The 27,029-nt window shown below is 42.2% G+C and overlaps 1 protein-coding gene across 1 annotated transcript in view; it reads left to right on the top strand.

Moving 5' to 3' along the window:
- The window catches only part of AMMECR1 (AMMECR nuclear protein 1), a gene marked incomplete at its 5' end in the record, with an annotated part of 83,211 nt that overhangs the window by 49,275 nt on the left and 6,907 nt on the right, over window positions 1–27,029 (top strand). The window contains 2 exons of the mRNA XM_081336701.1: window positions 6,140–6,254; window positions 23,722–23,812. Coding sequence (XP_081192827.1) covers window positions 6,140–6,254; window positions 23,722–23,812 — 206 coding nt within the window. The remainder of the gene's footprint in view (window positions 1–6,139; window positions 6,255–23,721; window positions 23,813–27,029) is intronic.

Here is a 27,029-nt window from a genome sequence, read left to right as displayed (position 1 = left end):
TGGTCCTCAACTTACGCCTGCCATTGAGCCCAATGTTGGGCTGTTGCTAAGCAAGGTATTTGTTAAGTGAGCTTTGCCCCATTTTATGACCTTTCTTGCCACAGTTGTTAAGTGAATCACTGCAATTGTTGTTAGTAACACGGTTGTTAAATGAATCTGGCTTCCCCACTGATTTTGCTTGTCAGAAAGTCCACAAAAGGGAATCACGTGATGACAATAATAATATAATATAATATAATATAATAATATAATATAATATAATATAATATAATATAATATAATATAATATAATATAATATAATATAATATAATATAATATAATATAATATAATATAATATAATATAATATAATATAATAATATAATATAATATAATATAATAATATAATATAATATAATATAATATAATATAATATAATATAATATAATATAATAATATAATAATATAATATAATATAATATAATATATAATATATAATATATAATATATAATATATAATATAATATAATAATGAAAAGAAGAAGAAAAAGTAGTAGTTGAAAGGTACCTTGGAGGTCATCTAGTCTAACCCACCCGCTCAGGCAGGAAATAAATTAATATGAGTCAGTTGCTAAGCGTCTGAATTTTGATCTTGTGACCATGGGGGAAGCTGCAGCGGTCGTTAAGTGTGGAAGTCACATTTTTCATTGCTGTTGTACATTGGAACGGTCCCTAAGTGAAGGTTGTAAACTGAGGACTGCTTCTACTTGGAAGTCAGGGATTATTTATTTTTTATTAAATGTATATCTCATTGTGCCCATATAATAGCCTTAGTACCTTTGTAGCTTGCAGCAATAAAATGTATTGGTTAGAAAACCAAATTAAAAACAGTGCAGTTATATTAAAGGGGACACTAAGACCAGGATTATTGAAATGACTAAATCATTAAAAGCTGGTGGAAAGAGATAGGACTATGTTGTTTTCCGAATCCTGGCAGAAAAGCAGAGGGGGGGCACTTTCCTTAATTTCCCTCTGGTCAGTATGAGGTTATACCCCTGTATTCTTGATTTTTGGGCAAAGCTTTCCCCTCTTTTTTTAAAAAACAAAACCCTAAGTCTTGTTTCTTAGGTAGCTTCCTTTGGCTTGAAGAGACCGTGAAAGCTGTCATCTCGGGCTTTGTTGATTGATTTTTATTTTATTTTGTTTTATTTATTTATTTTTGGTGGGGAAAGATTCCACAGTGACAGTGAAGAAACGGGCTTGGTCTGTCTGCAATCTTTTCAGCTGAGTCCTTCGGGAGAAGGGCGGTATAGAAATTTAATAATAATAATAATAATAATAATAATAATTATTATTATTATTATTATTATTATTATTATTATTATTATTATTATTATTATTATTATTATTATTATTATTATTATAGAACAGTAGTACCTGGATGTGTGCTCGCTGGTTTGGCAAATCATTTGCTTATTGTTTTCCTGACTGAGGTCATTCTGTTATTTATTCAGCTCTTCAAAGGGTCCTGTTTTGCGTAGGTCTTAAAATAACTGCTACCAGAAAATTAGAAATAAAAAGATTTGGAAGATTAGTTTATTTTATCTTCAGTTTCCAGTTCTTTTATTATTTAGCCAGTTGTTCTTTTCAAATAGGGCAGCTCCGTTTAAGCAAGTCTTTAAAACAAAGACCGCCCCCCCACGTACTTTGAGGGGAGTTTTCTCTCTTAAATGAAAAGTTGGGATGGTTCACACCAGGCAGTTGCCTACCTGGGTATTTGTAGCCTCTGAGAAGGATTATTGCATTGCAAAACTTTGAAAAGGTTTGTGGTAACCTAACCAGCCTCACTGAAAATCTATTTTGTCCTGCGCAAAAACAGAATGCGTATTTCTGGAAACTTTATTACTGAAAATGAGCCCTCTGACTTATGTAACAACATTAAGTCCCTATTATCAAATGGTAAATTATGTTAAGGCACTCATTATCTTGATTTATTTCTTTTTCCTTTATTGCAAACGTAGGGTGTTTTTTTTTTGTATTCCCATTTCAGATAGATAAAGGTATTTTAGGAACTGTCTTAACTATTATAAACTGCAAAAAAGGCTGGATAGAAAATTTAAGATAAGGAGCTAGGAAGTTGTCAAGATCTAAGTTGGTTTTGCTTTTCAAAGAAACACCCCAGGGAAAAACCAGTATGATAGAAAAACAGGGCAGAGGAATTTTTGTAAGGATTGCTTCATTCCAAAAGCCACACACTCACACTTTGCAGGGGTGCGAGTTTGGTTGTTCTTGGGAACATGGGGTAGCTCTTAAGGAGTTGCTGATAAAATGCTTTGCAGTATGTTTGGTAGTGCTGTCAACTCTTTAACTCATCTTAGCACTTGCCTGTTGTAGCAGATCCCTTGAGGTTTTTTCCTATAGCAATCTCTTTCCTGATCTTTGATAAAAGACTATGCATAATCAACAGGTATCTGTTGCGACTCGTCAGGTAGCAGCATCTAGCTGGCCTTGACTGATCTATGAAGCTGGAAGTTTAGTTCTTTAGCAAATGCAAGCGTTGGGCTGGAGAGAAAAGTGGGATTTCTTCTCTACCCAGCATAAATCTGTAGTAGGCTATAACGGAAGGAGATCTGTGGTCTTTGCCAGCCACCAACAGGATAATAATATTGTTTTCAAAACAATATTCCAAGATTTTTGTTCTACTCGCTCATCAAATGTTTTCTCCATTACAGGTATCCCTTGACTTGCGACCACAATTGAGCCCAAAATTTCTGTTGCTAAGCAAGACAGTTGTTGAGTGAGTTTTGCACCATTTGGCCACCTTGCTTGCCACAGTTGTTAAGTGAACCACTGCGGTTGGTCAGTTAGTAACACAGCTTCCCCATTGACTCTGCTAGTCAGAAGGTCGCAAAAGGGATTCAAGTGACCCTGGGACACTGCAACGGTCATAAGTGTGAAAAATGGTCATAAGTCACTTGTTTCCGGTGCCATTGTAACTTCAAACAGTCACTAAAACAAATGGTTGTAAGTCAAGGACTACCAGTATAGACAACCTATTACCAGTTGAGTCATCGTTCAGAGATAGTTCCGGACCTAAAGAGAGAAATAGAATGACCACAGGCATGCAAAATAACAAGTGGGTGCAGGAGCAAATTCTGACTTCCCGCAGGCTTCCCCATTGACTTTCTTTATAGGAAGCTGCAGGGAGCATTGGAAATGACAGTCACGTGACAGCAGGCCGACCACGGCGACACAGCAGTGGCCACAATTTTTAATTTCAAGAATAATGCCTGCAAAGTGTCCCCAGTTTTCCATTTCTGTTTGTACCTGTGGCCTTTTCCTGCCGTTCCATAAGCCATGAGTGGTTTTATGCACTGAATCACTGGGGATTCCCAGCAGGCAAATAATCATTTATTTTAAGGAAGGATATTTGCATCGCAGCTCTTAAAAACCGTTGCTGTAATTGCTGTTCTTGTAGAAATAGGGCACAGTGTCCTTTTGTTTTGGCAGTATCATGCAAACTAGCAAGTCAGTGTGTGATCGGTAGCTAGAAGGAATGTCAATGGTTCATGTGGTCACATCACATCCTGAAAAATGTTACCTTGTACAGTTATATGTAAAAGGAGAGCAAGAAAAAAAGAAATAATGCTCGTAAAACATTAAGAAACCAGGACTTGGTTCCTAAAGACATTTTGGAAATATTCCTTCCTGGGTATAATTTTAGTAGACCTTTGAAAAATTGAGTAAGGGTGCAAAAGTGATCCACATTTTTAAAAAAAACCAACACCACAAATTGACTCTGGTATATATTGCACTGTACATGTGGCTGATTGAAAGGAGAAAGAAAATCAGAATGAACAAAAATTTGGTAACCATAATATGCATTTGGTTCTACAGGAATCCAGGATTTAAAAAATTACTGGAAAACAAGCCCGCCCAGTCATTTTGAATCTGATTAATCTGATTTCCAAATCTTTGGATCTTCGGTCATGGACAGTTCCCTCACATTATACATTTTGCCTCCTATATTTTAAAACAAGCAATTGGTTCAGTTAGATTATTCCCTTTGCTTGCTTCCAGCGGTGATGGAGAATTGCTGTGCAGAAAACATTTATCCATCTCATGCTTTCTTAAGTTTGAGGAAGGAATAAGAGCTGAAGCAGATATTCAGAGTTCACCATGAAGCATATTAGAAGCCAAATTTTGATTGTGATTTTTATAAAAAAAAGTCTTAAAGATTTGATTCTTATTTATTGGCATCTGTCAATCATTTTGCTTTAGGCAGGTATCAACTGCCCAATGCAAAATACACTGCATGCTGCTGGTCAGACCGTCAGGTAAGTATACTTGAAAGGTGTTGGAGCCTTGCTGAGGTTAAGCCATCCTTGTCCCAAAGGAGCTTTTTCAAAAGGGAACTGGACTTCGTTTTTTTTCCTTGAAAATGTTTTGCTTCTCATCCAAGAAGCTTCTTCAGTTCTGACTGAATGGTGGAAGATGGAAGGATTTATGTTCCTTGCAGTCATCTGCTTGTTAGCGCTCTTCCTGAGAGTCATTGAGGCCACTTGGAGGTTTATCTGTGCCTTCAGAGTCACCTGAATGGTGCAAATGGGTGTAGAGCCTTCTTGGAAATGCTGAAAGTACGGTGTTGTAAACAGGACATAGGTGGTGAGAGCTGTTTAATTTTGACCTAGATGGCCTCTTTGACCTCTCTTTCAAACCAGTGGTCCTCTCTGTCCAGAATGTGGACTTTGCTGTCTTCAAAAGAGTGACCTTTGTCTTTCAATAGACACTAAGCCATCCTTGCATGATTGATCAGCAAATGAGAAATTATTTGAAGTTCCTGGCATAGCATCTCCTGGACTTCCGTCATGGAATAAATCCATGTCTAGATATCCAATGTTCTGTGAATTTTCAGCAAGAATTAAAACGTCCATCAAGTATTTGGTATTCAATGTCACTTTCTAGGAATAAACTGAATGTGCAGATTTTCTTAGTCTTTAAGTTTCCTTCACTCACAATGTTACGTTTCTCTGTTTCTTAAATATTTTCCCCATGTACTGGTTGCATTAACAGTTGTTCCCTACCTTTTACAGAATCAAAATTCTGTGGTTCAGTTTCTATTATATTACCAAGTTAAGTTTTTCCAACAGGGATAGGATGATCTCAAGTTCATAATCTCTTCATTGCCTGACCAATTTTAGGCCTTGTCATATAAGGGTTTGAGTTACATGATGTGTAAATTTTAGCTGCCTGATGCAATTTTGTATATATGTTCTTTTTTTAAAAAAATGGTAGCTTGCTGAACTTTAAACTGTATGTTTACATCTGGAAATGAGCAGAATGTTTCATTCTTTACATTAAATTATTACATTGTGCATGACTAACCTATCCTTGAGATACTTCTATTGATTACATCCGTGGTTCTCAACCTTTACTTCACCACAGACCCCCCTTTAAATACTTTTTGTGGCCATGGACCCCCAGGACTTAACTCAAGATTTAAATCATAACATTTTTTCAAATGTTTTTCAAATTTTCCAGGGGGGGGTCCATGGACCACAGGTTGAGAACCACTGGATTACATCCAGAAGTTTCCAAACATCCTAGACTTGTGTTTCAGTCAACAATGAAAGCTCCTGCATAACCCCATTTTAATTTTTTTTCTACTTCCTACCTATGGTATTCATTTGCCCAGCAGCATGTCCTTTTCTGTAGCTGGTCTGTTCATTGGTTGACTGGCTTGTGAACATGGATTTCCCCCTTTTCTCAAGGTAAGTTGGTGATGAGCAGCCTAAAAAGCAGAATCTGATGTTTGCCTCAGTAGAGTTTTCAGAGTAGGTCAGTAACACCCAAATGTAGACTCATTCAGCCACAGCTCCACGGGTGTCCTGCAATCAACCCTTGCATGTCAGTCTTAGCACATCACAAGGTTCTTGTGAGAATTAAGTGGGATGAATAGTAAGTAGGGAAGACCATAGATGCAGCTTGAAAAACTTTGGCAGAAAACTAGGTGTAATAATAGTTCTTGGAAGAAGACCAGTGTTGATCAGAAATAATCTGCCACCAATTCAGAACGTCATTTCGCTTCCCTTGCTGACCGCAAGAGACTTCAGGATCTGTTTTCTCTCATTATTGTGTGTGTTGTGTTCTTTCTCCACAGTGCCCTTAAAGATAGCAGATTTCCCCCAATGACGAGGGATGAACTGCCACGGCTGTTCTGCTCAGTGTCTCTGCTTACTAATTTTGAAGATGTTTGTGATTATTTGGATTGGGAGGTAAGGAACCTCTTAACTTTTGCACATGTCATGGAGTGACATTTCTCCGTTCTGGTTACTGGTTTCTATAGCCTAGAAATTGGTCTGGAACCTTGTTTGCAATTAGGGGCCGTTTTGTACTGCACGAGTGCGAAAAAGCACAGAGGTGGCTCAGGTGGATCCAGCGAAAGTGATCTCCAGAAGAACCAGACCATTAATGTCCAATGGCCAACCCAGAATTTGCCTCTTCTGCATCCCATGAACGTGTGATCACATTTTAGATTTTCCTGTTGGCCGCCCTTATTCATTGCTTCAGATTGCCCCAGTGGAAAAAAATGAATTTTCAGTAGTGAATTCAGATTCGCCGTAGACTGCCAGGAGGAGGGGACATGAAATGGAACATTTATATGTATTAAAAACAAAAGTTTAGGGTTGTTGTTGTTTTTTTAAAAAAAAGGAACATAAAGATTCCAGCCCAGCCTACTCACATATATGCTATTTTATGCCAAGTTGGATTTTTTTCCGCCCCATGAGAAATGGTGCAAGCCTGAACACAGACTTAACATTTCCCTACAAGTAAAGTTTTAAAATAAACTTAGGTTGAATGAAACCGAAAAGAACCACGTAGCAAACTATATTGCTAAGCACATTGGTTTGTGCTTAAATTGTAAGCCGCCCTGAGTCTTCGGAGAAGGGCGGGATATAAATGGAATTAAAATAAAAAATAAATAAATATATCCCTCCCATTTTCCACTCTGTTTAGAGCATGGCGGCTCCCACATGCACACTTAGTTATTAAAAACCCTACCTGATGCTTTACAAATTTGAAAAATTTGCAGAGCAAAAGGAATTCTCAAAAACTACCCTTGCCAACAAAGAGTTTGCAACAGGCATCTTAGCAATTTCAACAATAGCGGGCATGTGACCATCCCAGAGTGCCACTCAAATTCCAGCATTCTACCTTGATCTCCCATCAAGGAGATGGGAGCAGAGCTATGGAGCTTTTGCAAGTATGTGGACGTTTGACATTTCCACGTCAAACTGGTTTCAAAACTGTAACGATCTGCATTCATTTATAACTTTGTACAAGTGAGGACAGTCTCCGTGAAGGTCAGCTGAGCAAGAGTAGTTAGAATTGTAGAAGGCCAGAGAAGTGTAGCCTTCACAGATCATTCCAAGTGGCATGAACACCTAGTTGTCTTGAGTCTCAATACCAAAATGTTCTCAACCAAGGCCTTTCAAAATTTGATGGAATTGGCAAAAAAAAAAGTTTTATCCCATCCAGTATCCTCTAGAACAGGGCCCCCCAACCTTGGCAACTTTAAGACCTGTGGAATTCAACTGCCAGAAATCCCCAGCCAGGGCAATTCTGGGAGTTGAAGTCCACAGGTCTTAAAGTTGCCAAGGTTCAGGACCCCTGCTCTAGAAATTTGTGTGGGGCTAAATCTCAAAGACCATTTGGCCATTGTAGCCTGCCTTACACAACAGGGTTGGAACAACATCTGTCAAAGTTCCCAGATAGCACAACCCATATTGATTAGGTGTTCCAGAGCTCCGCATTTTAGCATCTTGGTAGCATTAGGAGACCATAAGTACTAGATTTTTTGTTTGTTTGCTTGTTCATTGTTTAAGAAAGACAGACCGAAACATTGGACTGCCCACAATAGAAACAGATCTCTCTCTCTCCTTTCTTCTCTTTTTAAGCTGCTGGAGTAGAACATACTACGGGATTTTTATTTTTATTTTTCAGAGCTGGCAAATAATCACCCTCATAGCATTTTGCATGCAACTCTGTGAATTGGCTGCTCAGTCTGAATAACTCCTCACTCGTGAATGGCCATTTGCTTGGTTTCTGAATCGGAATACGTCTTAAGTCTAATAACATCTAGAGATTATTTTAAACCCCAGTCTGCTTACAGGAAATGCTAAGGAACTCCTCTTGGGGTTAGCTATGTCCCCTAATATTGGATAGTCATTGCATTGTGAATGGTACAATGCAATGTGCTGTGAAGAGTGTTGCCTTTGCAAAACTGCATGCCTGAGGTGTCCAAATACTCATAATGTGGCTTCAGGTCTGTCCAACACAGCTTTTCTCTCTCTCGGAATGTAGGGCTTAAATAAATAGAAGAGTATAAATTTTAAGTCCAGCTCTTTGTGTGCAAAATCTAGGACTTCTCCATTCCGTTGCCAACTGTCTATATGATGTATAACTCGGCAGCTGAATATCTCCTGGACACAGCAAAGGCCCATAGGTATTTATAGATGGCTGTGTAACAGACCCAGAAAGGGAGTAGCAGCCTTTTTATATCTTTATAATTCTAATGGTAGTTGACTAAGCTACTTTTGTTTGTTGATTTGTTTTTGTTTTGTTTAGACTAAGCACTTGCTTCTTGGGAAAAATGTCTCTCTGGATTAAATCCTTGATATTCTCAATAAAGAGAGGGGAGGAGAGAACTGAATATCCTATTGGGAACCTTGGGGTAAAACTACACATTACTTCCAATTGCAAAAGAATAAAGGACTCTCCTTTAGCATCCACAGAGAATGGGGATCCCCTTTTCTGCCCTACAAGCTTATTTCCCATTTTGAAACCCTGATATGGGAACACTTTCTAGGGAGAAAGGGGTACTAATGGGGCATGAGCGGTACTTGAACACTGAGGTTGGGAACATGATAACATCTTCATTTGGCCTAGTTTTGTTGGATTTTTTTTTTAAAAAACCGGAACACTAGATCTTGCAGTTTGACCATCAGTAGAACAATGAGGTCATTTTTCCTCGCATTTTTGTTGATTAGAAATAAAAGCTAGGTGACAGCAGCAGAGAAGCTACTTGTCCTCACCCAGCAGTTCCAATTAAGACATCACCTTTGCTTAAATTTTGCATTCCTTCCCACTGCAAGGAAATAATGCAGAATTTAGACAACCATTTTTGTGGGTCCTTGATGCTCTCTTGAGCTTGCTTGTTTTGGCACTGATGATATTACCTAGCTGGGCAAGGAGAAATCTACAAGAAAACAACCAAGCTCAGAGAGCACCTCATGATGTTACCTAGTTGGGCCATGAAACATCTGGGGGGAAAAAACCCACCACCACGCTCAGAGAGCACCAAGGACCCCACAGTTCAACTCTGAGCTACAAATATTCTCTTCTGCCAATGCCAATTTATTTATTTTTTTAGTAATTAAAGCTGGGGAGCTGAGAAAGGAACCAAGTTGAGTCGTCATCTTCTCACTGTCCCAGGGTGATACATCATTTTTAAAGACTTGGTTTTCTAAGTGGGAATTTAGGCTTTCAGTTTGACTTGGAAGGGTGTGTCCCATTACCTTTTATCTCATGGCTCCTTAGATAACCTTAGACAGGAGAGTAGGATTTTATTGAAATGTTGGATCCTTAAAAAGAAATAATGCGTCACTGTATCTAGCCCTTACAGTGAGACCGCTTATGTCATCCGTGTTTCTTTTAAGGGGGACGGCAGTTATGCAATGTGAATGGCAAAAAGTCATTTCAAGATGGCTAGAATATGACCTAAAGAGAGAATGTGGTTCTTCCACCTGGTATAACTGCTCATTTCCAGACCATCCCGAAAAGGCCATCCGCCCGGTTAGGAGACCTTACTTCTTTAGGTAGGCTATTGATGACCTTGTGGGAGCTAATCCAGCAATTTGCTAACGAATGCCAAATCAAAGGCTTTCCAAATGCAGTTGGTCAGCCTGACCTTGTTGGGGGAGGAGGGGATACCCACGGTCTTCTGCTTGAGGGTCACTCAGCTGGCTCCGAGTGGTCTTTTCTCCCAAGAGAAGGAATTTCGAAGAGAAGGAGGAGTGAATTGGCTGCCATTAGCTCCCACGTGGTTTTTCAAATTGCTGCCATTTTTTTTCACCTGTTGTTTCACATATACTTTGCACGTTTCTATAGCCACTTGCCCCGAGGGTCGCCTGGGATCGTGAGAGTGCAAACGCAGGCCTTCCATTTTTGTCCATTCATCCTTCCATAGCATGGCTCTGTGTGACTTGCTCTGCTCATCAGCTCATGCTGCCCAGGGCTTTTTATTTATTTATAAGGATGGGTGGTATATGGTTGACTCCTCTGGCAAGAGTGTCCCTCCCCAGGACTTGCCCCACCAACTTTGTCAGGGTGCATATAGAGGAGGCTCAGGGCAGATGGCAGGGTGGATGAAAGTGGCAGTGCTCCACAGAAGGCATAATTTTGACCTCGCCTCTGTATCTAAGCCAGGGGGTCTTCCAACCTTGCCCCTTTTATGACTTGTGGACTTCAACTCCCAGAATTCCTCAGCCAGCGTGTCTGGCTGAGGAATTCTGGGAGTTGAAGTCCACTCTTTGTTGGCCATTGAATTGCACACATTTTCCATGCACAAGACCCTGAGTTGAGTTACCAGAGCGACTACGAGCATCTCCAAACCCATCTGAAATCTTGGAAAGCCACCCACAGCTTGTTTTGGCACAAAATCAAGCCACTCCAGCATTTGCTTTCTTTCTGTAGGTCGTTTGTCAGCTACTGCAACTATATATTTTTGAATCAGCTGCTATTTTTCTCCAGATGACTTGTGTCTCAAGAGAACTGGGCTGTTTTCTGTAGAGCCAAATGTTGACCTTGTGCATTTCCATAGGGAATAGCATCCATAGGGGACCCCTCCTTCCTTTTTCCTGAGGGTACAAAATGTCAGTTTCCCCCCAGTAATGACCCTCCCTGGATTTAAAAAGTAGCCCTTTTTTGTCACAGGCTCTGAAGCTCTCTCTTCTCAAGCGTATGAAATGTACGTGTGCATGTATGAAAGACAGTAGAGAATTACTCATTAATAACCTGACATGTTCGGCTTAGCTGGATACTACATGCATGGATCCCACAACTTTCTGCCTAATTAATTTTGCTCTGACTGTTGCTAGGATGAGCAATGAAACAGCTCAAGATTAACATACTTTGGTCCAGTTGCCACGATCCAGCCTTTAGACAGCTTGGCCTGGATGATTTGAGGTTTCGTTGATACGCACAGATTAGGTTGTTGCTTGAATGCTTCAATGTATGGGATGACGAATCTAAACTAATGGAACGGAGACTTCTATTCATCCTGAGTGTGAATTTTAGGAAGGTTCCTCCCCACTCCCTCCCCCACCCCCCAACCTCTAAAATATCAAACAGGCAGTTTCGATTTACGACCATCCCATTTAAAGTTACAACACCACTGGAAAAAAGTGACTTAACAACCGGTCCTCACACAATTGTCCCAGCGTCCCCATAGCTATAGTAGTGGCCAAAACTGTGGAAACCTTTTTGGGAAAAGTGTATTTTTGAGGTTTGATGGCTAATAACACCGCTTTATTTTTATTTTTTTGGAGTAGTACCATACAATTATATACTGCTCAAAAAAAATAAAAGGAAAACTTAAACAACACAATGTACTGTATTTAATAGTAGGATGTTCTGTTCCCTTTATTTTTTTGAGCAGTATATATCAATGGAAAGATAATTTAATCAAGAATGTAATGCAACATAGTTTGTTCAATTATCTGTACCGTACTCTATGAAAAGGTATAGCCAAATAACCAGAAGAAGGAAGCACAACTTGCTTAGGTTGATATCGGGTAGCTTTCCTTCATCTGATTGTAGCCAATGAGCAGGAGCGTCTAGAGAGCCAATCGGGCGTCATCTTGTTTTGGCAATGAGCCAATCAGATCCCAGTAGGATTCAGTGATTGATGTCATGTATTGAAGCCGAGAGGAGGACATTTGTCAGTGTGTTACGTGATCGCTGTTAAGTTGGTTGGGGGTTTTTTTTTGTGTTCTTTCACTTAGTGAGCTTGGAAAACGTAATAAAATTAAAGTACTGGTGCCAAGACTTGATTGGTTTCCCAGAAAGCGATGTAAAATAGTAGTATTAAGTGAAGAAGGCTACTCTTATAAAGAAATTAGAAGAAAAATGGGTGGAAACTTAACCAAAGGTGGCTTTTCTACTGTACACTTTTCCCATAAGGTTTCCACAATTTTGGCCACTACTGTATATGATCAAAATTTGGGCCACTTGGCGACCAAAATTTATTTACGAAAGTCGCAGCCTCCCAAGGTCACATGATCATTGGTTGCAGCTGGCTTCCGACAAGCAAAGTCAAAGCGGTAAGCCAGATTCACTTAATGACCAAGGCAAAAAAAGGTCATAAAATTGGGTCTGACTCACTTAATGACTGCCTCATTCAGGGATGGAAGCTCCAGTCTCAATTGTGGTCGTAAGCCGAGAACTACCCATGTTGTAAATATTAAGTTCTGAAAATGAGAGGCAGGTGGGCGTTGTGAGTAAAAGCATCCAGCTACAAACCAGGAGGCTGGGAGATCTAGTCCTGTCTTAACTGTGAAGTCATCTGTGTGACCTTGGCTCACAGTTTTCATTCTCAGTTCAAAGAAGAAGACAGTGGTGGCAAACCACTTCTGAAAATGTGGCCAGGCAGTTGTCAGAGATCCTTGGTGCTCTCTGAGCTTGGTGGGGGGGGGGGGGTTTGCAGACATTTCATTACCCAACTAGGTAATATTCTTGATGATGATGATGATGATGATGACACCCTGAAGAGATTATCTGGTTGGGTAATGAAACGTCCGCAAAGAAACCACCAAGCTTAGAGAGCACCAAGAAACCCACAGTTCAACTCTGAGCTACAAGTAGAGGCTAAAACATATGAAGAATGATTGCAGGCATTGGGTATGTCTAGTCTAGTGAAAAGGGGAGACATGATAGCAGTGTTCCAGTATTTGAGGGGCTGCCACAAAGAAGAGGGGGGTCAAACTATTCTCCAAAGCACCAGAAGGCAAGACATGACCCAATGGATCAAAACTAACCAAGCAGAGATGCAACCGAGAACTAAGGAGAAATTTCCTAATACTGAGAACAATCAACCAGTGGAACCGCTTGCCTTCAGAAGTTGTGGGTAGCCCCATCACTGGAGGCTGTTAAAAAAAGACTGGGCAACCATTTGTCTGAAATGGTGCAGGGTCTCCCGCTTGAGCAGGGGGTTGGAGAAGACCACCTTCCAGGTCCCTTTCAACTCCATTATTCTGTGTTCTACATATTCTCTTCTGTTGCTATCTAGAGCAGGGGTGTCAAACTCAATTTCATTGAGGGCCGCATCAGCATTGCGGTTGCCCTCAGGGGGCCGGGTGGGTATGGCCAGGGTGGGCGTGGCCTACTGGGTAGGCGTGGCTAGAGTGCGTATGGCCTACTGGATGGGCGTGGCCAGCTCTACATCGTTGGCATCAAGGGTGCCTATGGGGGCCTGGGCAGGAGTGGGACAGATCTGAGGGTCTCTGGCAGAAGGAGGGTCTCTGGGCCAGGGCCAAGGCAGTGGGGGCCATTCCTTCACTGTTTCCAGGATGGCTTCGTGGGCCGCATCCGGCCCCCGGGCCTTGTGTTTGACATGTCTGATCTAGATTGACTGGAAGGCACACACACACACACAAAGTTAACCAAATTCAGAAAAGGATTGTCTTGAATGTACAGTTCTTGCTACCTGGTGTTTCCTGTTTAAGAACCACAAACCTATTCTCTCATCAGAAACAGCGTGGATAATTGGCTGGAGGTGTTGACAAGGCGTTAGCGTAGAGAAAATTACATTTTATTGGGAAGCTTAAAGAATCGTTGGAATTTTTTTATCAGTGGTGTCAGACCTTTGAAGCGCATATGGCTCAAGCAAATCACACTTGACAGCTCTGGGCAAACGCTTATTTGAACACGATTTATGTGAGGCCCCTATTGAATTTATTTTATTTTTTATTTTTTTAACCCACAGTTCTTAACCGTGGCCTGTAGATATGTAGAGCAAATTGCCTGATGAAAAAGATCACAGCTTATCTCCTGAAGGGAGACACAGCAGTGAGATGGTTCCTAAGAAAAGAGACTGCGGAAGGAGAACTAAGCTCTGGAAATTTTTAAAGGGAAAAATGAGAAGTTGAAAGAGGCTATTAGGGAAAAGAGATGGTTCCCATTTCAATCTCATCTTTCCTTCAGATCACATAAAGCAATCAGAATGGCCCAGACAAATATAGTTTTAATTTTTAGGAAACTAGTAATGCTGGGGGAAAAAATATGAAGATTTGTTCATCTTTCAGCTGAAAATCAAACTTTCACTTAGTTTTTTTTAAAAAACTTGTCTGTCTTCTGATGAATGAACCTCAACACCCAGAATTTTCAACAATGCCCTTCCTGGCTTGAGAATTCTGGAAGTTGAAGTCCATGCAACTGGAGGGCACCCCAATTTAGAACAGCTGCCCTAAATTTAGAGGGCGCAATGGCTCAGCGGTTAAAGACACTGAGCTTGTCAGCTGGAAAGTTGACAGCTCAGGTTCAAGACCCGAAGGGATGAGTTCCCGTTCCTGCCTCAGCTCCTGCCCACCTAGCAGTTCGAAAGCATGCAAAGCATGGAAACGCGAGTAAATCAATAGGCTCCATTTTGATGGGAAGGTATTGGGACACTGTAATGTCATGCTGGCCACAAGACTTTGGACAACACTTGGCTTCCTTGGCTAAGAAATGGAAAAGAGCATTGCCACTAGAATTAGACACAATTGGACAGGAGGAAACCTTTACCTTTCTTTTACCTGCTCTAAATTTGTTTTTTCTTTTTTTTCTTTTGTATCCCATTGTTATTATTTCTACAAAATATTATACCCTGCATTTCTGTTAAGAGAGTAAGGGAAGGAGAGGACAGGGTTATGAAAAACTGTGAAAGAGGGGAAAAAACAAGGGCAAAAGTATAAATCATGATATTGGGGACAACAGGTGTTTCAGAGCTGAGAAAATATTTATGAAGTTGACCAGGCAGAGTTCCTTAAAAATGGGAAAATGGCTGCATATATATATATATGGTTGTGCATCCTAAATCCTTTTTTCGCCCACGATGAGCCTGGTACATGGGTGCATCAGCAAGAACATGATCTGGCTTTAAGCATGCATTTATTTAATTGATTTAAGACTCATGACACCGTTCTACTTTGCAGTCTTCCTCTTAAGGCACGTTGCTCCTGTGATGCATGCGTATAATTGGCTGAAACTGGCATGAATTGAACCTTTTTGGGGATGGGAAGTGATGCTGAGCAGATCCACAGCCTTGGGGTTCTCTGTTGGTTTCTTTTGACTTCCTTTTTTCCTTCATGCCTCGTATTTATCAGTTGCCAAATCATTTCAGCAACAACACTGGGAATCTAAGATAGAGTTGGCCCAGGGCTAGAAATTGTGTTGGGAATAGAGGGTTTGAATGGGCTGACAAGCGTTCGTGAAGGCGCCATAGTTGCCCATCCTTGTTATATGAAGCTTCTCAAAGAGACATCCAACTTAGAATTAAGGAGAAATTTCTTAAGCAGAGGGACACCTTCCCTCCAAAGTTGCAGGTGCTCCATCACTGGAGGTTTTTAAGAAAAGATTAGACTGCCATTTATCCAGAATGGTATAGGGCAAGGGTCTGCAACCTTGACAGCTTTAAGACTTGTGGACTTCAGCTCCCAGAATTCCTCAGCCTGAGGAATTCTGGGAGCTGAGGTCCACAAGTCTTAAAGTTGTCAAGTTTGCAGACCCCTGATATAGGGTTTCCAGGAGGTTGGAAGGAAGACCTCCAAGATCCCTTCCAATTCTGTTATTCTGTAATTATCATGTCCGCCGCTAATTTTTTCCAAGGTTGTCTGGCTACAGTGAAAATCTCCCTGCTGTCGTTGTGCCCTTCTGGAAAAAGACATGGGTGCTTTAATAAGTTGCCTATATTGCATGCCTCTATATTCTGAAGCACCACTTTCCAACTGATTCCAAAGCTGCAGAGATCTCTTTCCTCTATTCTTTTGGCAGAAGCTATCCCCATGGCTAATACTGCAGTCCTGATTTTTCACTGGTGGAGATGATCAAAATAAGGGAATCAGACTTTGCTCTCGGAAGTGTTCGAAAGGCATTGGCTAACATTTTCAGCATCAGTAAACGATTGCCCTTCCATAGGAAAAATTGGGACACCAACAAGGGGACATTATTGTGTTTTGACATCCAAAGATGTCGTCCCTTTGATCTTCAGGAGTATGAGCCTCTCCATTGTCCCAAAGATGCTTCTTCAAGAGTTAACTGGACTTTCTTTGTTTTTCCCTGAAGATGTTTTGCTTCTCATCTAAGAAGCTTCTTCAGCTCTGAAATGAGAAGTGAAACATCTTCAAGGAAAAAAACAAAATAAAAGTCCAGTTGCCTCTTGAAAAAGCACCCTTGGACAACCATGACCTGGATGACTTGAGGACCTCCATAGACATCTCCATTGTAGTTTGTAAGCCCCCCCCCCCTTCTATTTTCCACCCACCTTGAAAGTAGTCATGGCATTCTCCATGTTTGAAAAAAATAAATAAATGTTTCAGGTTTCATCAAAATAATCAAAAGCAGCGTTGAGAGTCTTAACTACAAAGGACCTGATGTTGCTTTTGCCTTGAATGAAGAGCTCTTGAGTGTGTTGTGAGGTTTTTTTAAGCGTTTTTCACTCTCTTGAGGGTTTGAAGATCAGTGATATCTCAGCAGTGAAAAGGCATAGTTTTCCTACAGGATAAGGTTGAGTTTTCTGTAGCTTTTATAGAAAGATGACCCTGCCCCCTCATTTGTGAGATAGAGCATTAGTTACACAGTCTTTTTTTGTATTCTAATTGAAAAAAAATGACAAGCCATTTCATATTGCAAGGCGGGTGGGAATTAAGAGCATGTAGACAGGAATAATTTTTTAGTAATCATTCTCTCCTGATTCTCTTGCATGTTTCTCTCTTTCTCTCATGCCCAGGCAGAAAAGACAGCCACAGGATTTCTTTCAATTATTCCTAGAACCATTAATGTCGTTAATTTGCATGTATTTGCATATCTTTTTAAAAAAAAAGTTCATCTGGTTAATAATACATCTTATATAAAAATATTAATTGAAATAGCAAGGCAATTAACGAAACAAGGCAAGATTTAGTGGGAGCTACTAAACGCTGATCCCTAGATTGATTCCGTTCCCCCCACAAAGCAAAAGTTGTTTTCATCCATCTGGAAAGGAGGGAGCCACAAGAAAGAATAGTTGCTAAAACAAAAATTGCAAGTCCAAATTAGGCTGGATTTTCAGATGGGCAGTAAACCCCATCCAGCTTCATTCCTTCAGATGTTTTGCATTACTGTTTTATTGCCAAGGGAACAGACAGACTCAGTTAAGGCAGACCCTTTAGGCCAGGATCCAAACAGTTCTTCTTTGGGAGCAGAATCAGTTCAAGGAGGTTAACTGGATGATTTAGCTGCTGTCCCTAGATCCCAGACTAGATCCTTCACAGGGTTTTCCAAGCACTTAACAAAACAGTCAACAGATTACGGGTAGCCCTTGACTTGCAAGTATACGTTTAGTAATCAGAGTTACAGCGGCATTGGGGGAAGAAAGGGGAGTCATGACCATTTTTTACACTTAACGACCATTTGCAGCATCCCAACAGTCATGGGACGAAAATTCAGCCGCTTGGCCACTGGCTCATCTTTATGACGGTGGCAGCGTCCCTAGGGGTCACGTGTTCCCCTTTGGCAATTGCAGTGATTCACTTAACATCTGTGGCAAGAAAAGGTCGCAAAAACAGGGCAAAATTCACTTAAGAGAAATTCTAGATTCAATTGTTGTCGTAAGTCAAGGACCACCTGTACTTACATCCTCTTTCCATTCTTGGCATTGGAATAGCTTCTTTATTTATTTATTTATTTATTTTATTAGATTTATATACCGCCCTTTCCCGAAGGACTCAGGGCGGTTTACAGGGTATTTAAAACAAGAAATACAAAAGTTAAAAACAATTAAAAAATTACATTAATCCCTGAAAAAAAGTAAAAACCCCAATTAAAATTAAAATTAAAATTCTCAGCCTGGGCCAGAGAGCTCAAAGAGCCAGGTCTTCAGGTCCTGGCGGAATGAACAGAGGTCGGGGGCAGTCCTCAGCTCCACGGGCAGCTGGTTCCAGAGGGTAGGTGCACCCACTGAGAAGGCTCTCCCCCTGGGTGTTATCCGTCGGCAATCTTTTACCGGCGGCACCCTGAGAAGACCCTCCCTGTGGGAGCGCACTGGACGAAGGGAACTTGATGCTGGCAGCAGGTGTTCCCTCAGATATCCCAGACCCAAGCCATTTAGGGCTTTATAGGTCATCACCAGCACCTTGAATCTCACCCGGAGGGCAACCGGGAGCCAATGCAGCTCGCGGAGTAGAGGTGTTACATGGGAGTATCGGGAAACCCCCATCACAACTCGCGCGGCCGCATTCTGCACCAGCTGAAGCCTCTGAGTGGTCCTCAAGGAGTAGTCTAAACGGGAGGTCACGAGCGCATGAGTGACTGTGCATAGGGCATCTTGGTCCAGGTAGGGTCGCAACTGGCGCACCAGGCGAACCTGGGCAGAAGCCCCCCTGGTCACGGCTCCTATAGGGTCTTCAAAATTGAGCCGGGAGTCAAGGAGGACGCACAAGTTGCGAGCCCTATCAACGGGGGGTAACACCTCACCCCCCATCGTTAAAGGTGGAATGGTCTGGTTAACCCGAGATGCCAATATGCACAGCCACTCAGTCTTGGCAGGATTGAGACGAAGCCTGTTTCTCCCCATCCAGACCTGGACCGCCTCCAGGCAATGGGACATCACGGTGAGGGCATCGCTGGGTTGGTTCGGGGTGGAAAGAAAAAGTTGGGTATCATCAGCGTACTGATGATACCCCACCCCGAAACCACGAATGATCTCACCCAGCGGCTTCATGTAGATGTTGAACAGGAGGGGAGAGAGAACCGACCCCTGAGGAACTCCACAAATGAGAGGCCTCGGGGTGGACCTCTGCCCTCCCATCAACACTGACTGTGAACGGCCCAGGAGATAGGAGGAGAACCACCGTAAAATGGTGCCTCCCACTCCCAAACCCCTGAGACGCTGCAGTAGGATACCATGGTCGATGGTATCAAAAGCCGCTGAGAGATCTAATAGGACTAGGACAGAGGAACAACCCCTGTCCCGAGCCCGCCAGAGATCATTCACCAGCGCAACCAATGCCATCTCCGTGCTGTGCCCGGGCCTGAAGCCCAATTGGTACGGGTCCAGATAATCAGTTTCCTCCAGGAACAGAGGAAGCTGATGCGCCACCACACTCTCAACAACCTTCGCCAAAAAGCGAAGGTTGGAGACTGGACGATAATTATTTAAAACAGCCGGGTCCAGGACAGGCTTTTTGAGGAGGGGTCTCACCACCGCCTCCTTCAAGGCGGCGGGGAAGACACCCTCCTTCAAAGAAGCAGTTATTACTGCCTGGAACCAGCCTCGTGTCTCCTCCCGGGCTGCGTAAACCAGCCAGGAGGGGCACGGATCCAACAAACAGGTGGTGGAGCTCAGCCTCCCCATGATCCTGTCCACATCATCAGGAGAAACAGGATCGAACTCAGTCCAGATAACATGCTCAAGACCATCCGATTCCTCCACGTCAGACTCCGCCCAGTCAGAGTCCAGACCGGCCCGGATCTGAGCGATTTTGTCCGTCAGATGATGACTAAACTCCTTGGCCCGTCCCTGTAAGGGATCCTCCCTCACCTCCTGGTTAAGGAGGGAGCGAGTCACCCTAAACAGGGCGTCCGGGCGATTATCTGCGGACGCGATGAGGGCAGCGAAGTAATTAGACTTCGCCGTCCTCATCGCCGCAAGATAAGACCTTATAAAGGTTCTTAACTGCAATCGGTCAGATTCGGATCGGCTGGACCTCCAACCGCTCTCTAGACCCCGTCTCCGACGCTTCATCTCCCGGAGCTCTGCAGAAAACCATGGAGCCCAGCGGGATCTGCGCTGGGTCAGAGGTCGCAAGGGTACAACACAGTCAAGTGCCCTGGCGGCCGCCCTTTCCCAGGCATCCACCAAGGCATCGACTGGGCTGTGGGTGAGGGCGATGGGTATAGAACCAAGCGCCATCTGGAACCGTTCCGGGTCCATTAGGCGCCTGGGGCAGAACCACCTGGTCTTTCCCAAAAGGGGGGGTGGGGAAGCATACGTCCAATCAGTGGTGGGATTCAGCCGGTTCGCACCACTTTGGCAGAACCAGTAGCTAATTTTTTGTGGCCCAGGCCCAGAGTGGACTTCCGGAAGTGGCATCCATGCAGAGAACTGGTTGTTCCCCTATTTGAATCCCACCACTGCTATCCAATAGATGCAAATTAAATCAGTTTTGGATCCAGAATATTTCCCCTCTCTTGTCCCCCAGTAAATAAGTCAGGATAAAACTTAGTAATAAAGCCCTTTTTACGTTCCTACCAAGAAGCTAATCAGCACCCACCTCCCAACCCCACCCCATCCCCCACCCCGCAGTTAATAAGTGCAGAATCCAGATTCTTTTTAAGTACAGGATTGAGAATTTAAGGAAATGTTCCTTGACTTCTCTTTGTAATCGAGTACACTGAACGGATATTCCAGCAGCTGCATTCCTTTCCGTATTATCCAGGCAGGATACTCTTCCCTTTGCTTCATTGATCATATCCTGGAAATTTATACCTCCATAGCTGGATGACTTTAAGCCAGTCACACTCTCTGAGCCCTAGGAAGGAGGCAATGGCAAACCACTTCTGAAAATCACTTTGTCCAGCCAGGCACTAGGAGTCATAAGGCACAAAACAAACTAATGTTTTTCCTGCAGCTCATACGTCCCGGTAGACAAGATTCTCCAAAGCACCTGAAAGCAAGGCAAAAAGTAACAGATGGAAGCTTAATAAAGAGAGAAGCAACCTAGAACTAAGCCGGAGAAAGTTCCTGACAATAAGAACAATTAATCAGTGGAACGGCTTGGCTTCAGAAGTTGTAGGTGCTCCATCACTGGAGGTTTTCAAGAAGAGAATTGGACCAGTCATTTGTTCAGAACAGTGTAGGATCTCCTGTTTGGGCAGAGGATTTGACCTCCAAAATCCTTTCTCGTTCCAATACAATACATTTTGCCTGACTCTCCTTTGGTGGTAGCATTGTCTGGGAAAACGTGTGGATATAAGCGGCAAGCTTCATGCTAGGCCCAGCAATACATCTCCAGTCTCCAGACACCTAACCTATATTCAGAAACAGCCTTCTTGCCAGAATACTCCCCGATATGACAAGATTAGTTTCTTTATTGCAAGAATAGAGCAACACGCACAAAAAGATTTGCCCCTCTAGTGCACACAGCAATCAAAGCCTATATATATGATCCGTGTGCCGGAATTAAAATTGTAGGCTTTTTTTTTCTTTCCTTCCACATTTCCACATCAACAATTAAGTGACCAAGGCTGTGGGTGGAAGACAACTACATTATGACATCGTGATTTTTTTGAGCCTGGCAACTGCAAAGTTCCTGTCTCACCAGCTTCATTTCTATCCCTAACCTTGCAATTGTGAGAACTTGTTACTCATCTGACATATTAGAGCTGGCTGTTGTTAACAGCCAACTTCCTGGTGTTATTTCTCCCTGCAGTCTGGTCCCCAGAAATAGCCGTCATTTCTTGCTTATTCATTCTTCTATGTCAGAGCCCTGCATTTAGGAAGTTGAGTTCAGAACATAACTTAAGTGCACTATAACTTAGGAGTCTCAGAGTTTAGAAGCCGTTTGATTTTTTTCCCTACTCTGTTAAGTGACATGAAGGTGGATATATTTTACATTGTGAACTTACACCAAGGTGTGGTAAGGAGGTGTTGAATACTCTTGAGCCTCGTAGTTCTGGGACATAGGCTCCACCTACCCAACCAAGTAGCTGCATGAAAGGGTTGGGGAGGGATTTTTTTTACAGAAATGCCCAGGGGGTTGGACTAGAAGACCTCCAAGGTCCCTTACAGCCTTACGATTCTTTGAACTTCTATGGCCTGCTATCTCATCTATCATTCAGCATAGTTAATATAATAGTTGGCATTTGCAGGCTGAGTACCAATTGGTCTTTAGTCTAGTACAGGTAGTCCTCAACTTACGACAATCGAGCCCAAAATTTCGGTAACTATGCAAGACATTCGCTAAGTGAGTTTTGCCCCATTTTGTGACCTTTCTTGCCACTGTTGTTAAGTGAACGATTGCAGTTGTCAAATTAGTAACACAATTGTGAATCTGGCTTTCACATTGATTTTGCTTGTCTGATGGTCACAAAAGGGGATCACGTGGGGGCCAGGACACCATAATTGCCCACAAATACTTGCCAGTGGCCAAGCATCCAAATTTTGATCATATGACCAAGGGGATGCTGAAGCGGTCGTAAGTGTGAAAAACAAGTCACAAGTCCCTTTTTTAGTGCCATTGTAACTTTGAACGGTCATTAAAGAAACAGTTGTAAGTCAAGGACTACCTGCAGGAAACTGCTTTGATGAGTTTTCTGAACCAGTTTTGGAAAAGGCATGCCTTTTCTAGAGCAATTGAGAAAAAAGCCGAACGTTCATATCTAATGTTAATTCTAAGGAAGAATCTTACACATGTTAGCACGATCAAACTGTACTGTAGATGCTTTGGGTTTACTTTTGATCCAGAAGATCTGCCCTATTTTCATTCCCCTCTATCTAGGCACATGCACATGTAACTTCTTTGAATCACCCAGCAGGCAGGGGGGGGGAGAAAGTATCTGGTTAAAAATAAAAACAAGTGGGGCCTTCCTTAAAAAAAACAAACCTGAAAAGCACCATTAGCCCAAAGTTACTTGTACCAGTTGCATTTGTATCTCTCAGCAATGCCTCTACAGAAAACTCACAAAAATCTTCTCTTCCTTTGGTGTTTTAGTACGTCTGGGGGTTCCGCATTTGAATGTGTCTCTCTCTTAACAGCTGGGTTAGTCAAGAGTGCAGTTTGCCACAAGAGCATAATTAACAAAACAAAACCAACCCACCCTTTCCTAAATGTCTGGATCCACTGATTTCTCCTGGCTTCTTGAAATAGTTAACCTTGTCGTTGTGTTTGTAAGAGTGCTCCAGCCCTGCGACCTGCTGCCTCTCCTGAGCTTTGAATTCAGCAGCTTCAGCCTCTGTATCACATGCCGAATGTCATCATTTTTGACAGGGGAAGTGGAGCAGACCAATGTTTGCAAGTTAGATTTGAGCTTCTAGGACAGGAGTCTTCAAACCTGGCCCTTTTAGAACTTGTGGGCTTCAACTCCCAGGATTCCCCAGCCTTGACTGGCTGGGGAATTCTGGGAGTTGAAGTCCACAAAATTCCTAAAAGGGCCAAGTTTGAAGAGCCCTGTTCTGTGAGGACCACTAGAGGCTTTAAATGGTTCCATTCCTCTCCCAAAACCCTCTGAATGAGGAATAGATGTGCTTGTCCTGAATTCTTCCTTTCAAAAAGGCTAAACTGAAGTGGTTTTAAACCCTACAAGGAAGGGGAAAGAAACCCGGTCCAATAATAATAATAATCATCATGCAAAATTGGGAGTTTTATCTTTCTAACAATCTTTGTTTTCTTTTCTTCTTATTATTTTTTTAATGTACTAATAAAACTGCCGGGTTTTTTGTTTTTTCAGGTGGGTGTCCATGGCATTAGAATAGAATTCATCAATGAAAAAGGATCAAAACGCACGGCCACCTACTTACCCGAGGTTGCAAAGGAGCAAGGTCATTGTTTCGCTTTATCTCATACGGTCTGGTGAAGAATTTAAACATGCCTAGGAACTTATAATGCAGTATTTGACCTTGCCCTGATGTCAGATGATGGAGCAGTCCTTTAATTGTAAGGGATGACTCTTCTTTTAAATTCCACTTACACACTTGTCGAAAGCAGATTCCCTAGGTTCGGAGTGCCTCCCTAGATTTCCAGGGATCCAGACATACTAACAAAGCAGCAATGGGGCCAAACAGTGGGGACAGACAGTGGGGGGAAAAATCATCCATCCAGATAGAAAAACTCCAGACACCAGCCATGCAAGAAGCTCTTTTAAAAGGGCACTGCCACCATTTATGAAAGGATTTTATTTTATTTATTTATTTATTTTTTAAAAAATTCCTCTTACCCAACTGCTCCAGGACACTGTTCTGACTCAAAATTGTCTTTTCAAGAGGCAACTGGACTTCGTTTTTCTTTGAAGAATGAAGCTTCTTCATTTCTGACTGAGTAGTGGGAGGGAATAGAAGGATTCCTTGCGGTCATCTGATCGTTAACATTCTCTCTGAGAGCTGTTGAGGCCACTTGGAGTTTATCTATGCCCTCAGGGTCACCCTGAATCAGAGTGCAAATGGGTGTGGAATCTTAGAACCGCTGAAAGGACTGCATTGTAGGCAGGAGAGAGGTGATGTCATATGCCTCCCCTTCTGTAGAGGGGGGGCTGGCTCAATTTACTCTCTGATTCAGGTGACCCTTGAGGGTACAAATAAACCCCCAAGTGGCCTCAAGGACTCTCAGAGAGAATGCTAAGGATCAGATGACCTCAAGGAATATAAATACTATTCCCTCCCACCATCGTCAGAACATGAAGAAGCTTCTTGGATGAGAAGCAGAACTTCTTCAAGGAAAAACAAAGTCCAGTTGCCTCTTGAAAAAGCACCTTTGGGACAACCAGGGCCTGGAGGACCGAGAATCTCCGTAGACTCTTCTGACATTCCTTTCAGATACACCCTTAAGATAGGTTGTTGAGATAATTCTCTGAAAAAAGGGCATCACCCAAGTCAAAGAAATAGAATTACGCCCTATCAGGTGTAATCTCGGTCCTAAAATTGACCTCAGGTTCTTTGAAGTATCCCTAAGACCCCTTGTAAGGGACGTAAAGAGCCATAAAAATGGGAGAAACGCCAGGCCTCCCACCGAAAGCTACCATTAGCGGACATTTTCCACGCTCACAGTTCAGAGAGTGACATTTAGGGAGTGCAAGCGCTAGTAAAAATTTTCACTGGTAGGAAATTGGATTTTTTTAAAAAAAGTGACTAGAAGTTATATATTTGTCAGGGTTTCTGGGCTGTGAAAACGCAGGGCCAACTGCTTATAATTTGGAAAAGTTGCATGGATGTTATTATCCTTGATAGCAATATGTATGTAATAGACAAAGTGCAGGTTGTCCTCGACTTAATGACCACAACTGGCCCCAAAATTTCCATTGCTATTGCTAAGCGAGACATTTTGTTGCCAGGGCACCTGACAGTTGTTAAGTGTGTGTTGCCCCCATTTTACAACCTTTTCTTGCCGCGGTTGTTGTTGTTTTTTTTAATTGAAAAGTTTTACAATACATTTTTTAAAAAGACAAAACCCCTCCCAACCCCCTCCCCAACCCTCCCCAACACCTCCCTCCCCTCCCCCTCCCCCCTCCCCGACTTCCCAGAGCTCAATACAGGGTATAAATATACAAACAATCATAGTCTACCTTATGCAAACAACAATAAAATACTAAATCTATCGCACTTTAACTCTTATAAACTGACTACAAGCAATTTAAATATCACATCAATACTTATTCAAATGCTAGATGAAACTTTTTAGTCCCATATTTATTCTGGATATAATCAATCCATCTTCTCCACTCCACAATATATCTCTGTTGCGAATGGTCTTTCAAATACGCTGAGATCTTTGCCATTTCCGCCAGGTTAGAAACTTTTAAAGTCCATTCCTCTATAGTCGGCAGTTCTTCCTTCTTCCAATATTGCGCTACTAAAAGTCTCGCTGCCGTAATTAAGTTCAACATCAGCTTAGTGTCCACAACAGTAGTATCAGTAATAATGCCCAGTAAAAACAATTGCGGACAAAATTTTATCCTTTTCTTAAATATCTTTTGCATGTTCCACCAAATTTTAATCCAAAAAGCTTTAACCTTTTTACAGGTCCACCATATATGAAAATACGTTGAATTCTTTCCGCGGTTGTTAAATGAATTGCTGCAGGTGTTAAAGTTAGTAACACGGCTGATTAAGTGAATCCGGCTTCCCCATTGACATTGCTTGTCAGAAGGTCACAAAAGGGGATCACGGCAACTGTCATAAGTACATGCCAGTTGCCAAGGGTCTGAATTTTGATCACGTGACCACGGGGATGCTGCAGTATGAAAACGTCATAAGCCCCTTTTTCCCAGTGCCGTCGTAACTGTAAACAGTCACTAGATGAAGTCGGGGACTACCTGTAGTTAATCCTATTGCATTGCCATTGCTCTCAAAACTTTCTGACAGGCAGGAACCAAGCAATAGTTGTGTTGGGTTGCCTGGCTCAAAGGTCATCTCCTTTGATTAAAACATAATATTTGACCTCTGTGCTACAAAACGGATTTCATTTCAAGGGTCTTTCATGCTGGTTTGTTCTAAACTGCCTGGATTTAGAATATTGATTGGAATATAAATAACAAAAGAGAGACAACAATCTACCTTTGATTCCTCCTCCTCCTCTCTGTTATTCCAGAAAAAGGGTCAAGACATTTAAATAGCAACAAAATTTCCCAGTGCACATCATGGCTGATTGAATATTCAGAAGCGTTCCGGTAGCCCCTTTTCCGATTAACAAGTTTTATTAAAAAGGCACGTTAGTTTCAAAAGAGGCTAGCTACTGTACATTAACATAGCAGTTGTCCTACTAAATCTGCAACACACTGCACTATGGATGATTAAGAATTATTAATTTAGACTTTCCTACACACAATTGGGCCCCCAGACTTGGCCTTGGTGTGGTACGGAACGCCAGGTTTCCATCATCCCCAGCCAGCACCAGATTGTGTTAACACTGGTTCTCATAAGTGAACACAACACTGATCATAAGGTAGCATTGTTTATTGGGGATTATTCCTCCTAGTCTTGCGTTCTTTTGGAAATGTTCGGCTTTAGCCAGCTTACCTGCGTGAATTCTCCCTAGAAGTACAAA

Source organism: Vipera berus (assembly GCF_964194415.1).
Source record: "Vipera berus genome assembly, chromosome: 11".
Taxonomy (NCBI): Eukaryota; Metazoa; Chordata; class Lepidosauria; order Squamata; family Viperidae; genus Vipera; species Vipera berus.
The sequence above is the reverse complement of the archived record's forward strand: the minus strand, read 5'-3'. Positions and strand labels throughout refer to the sequence as shown.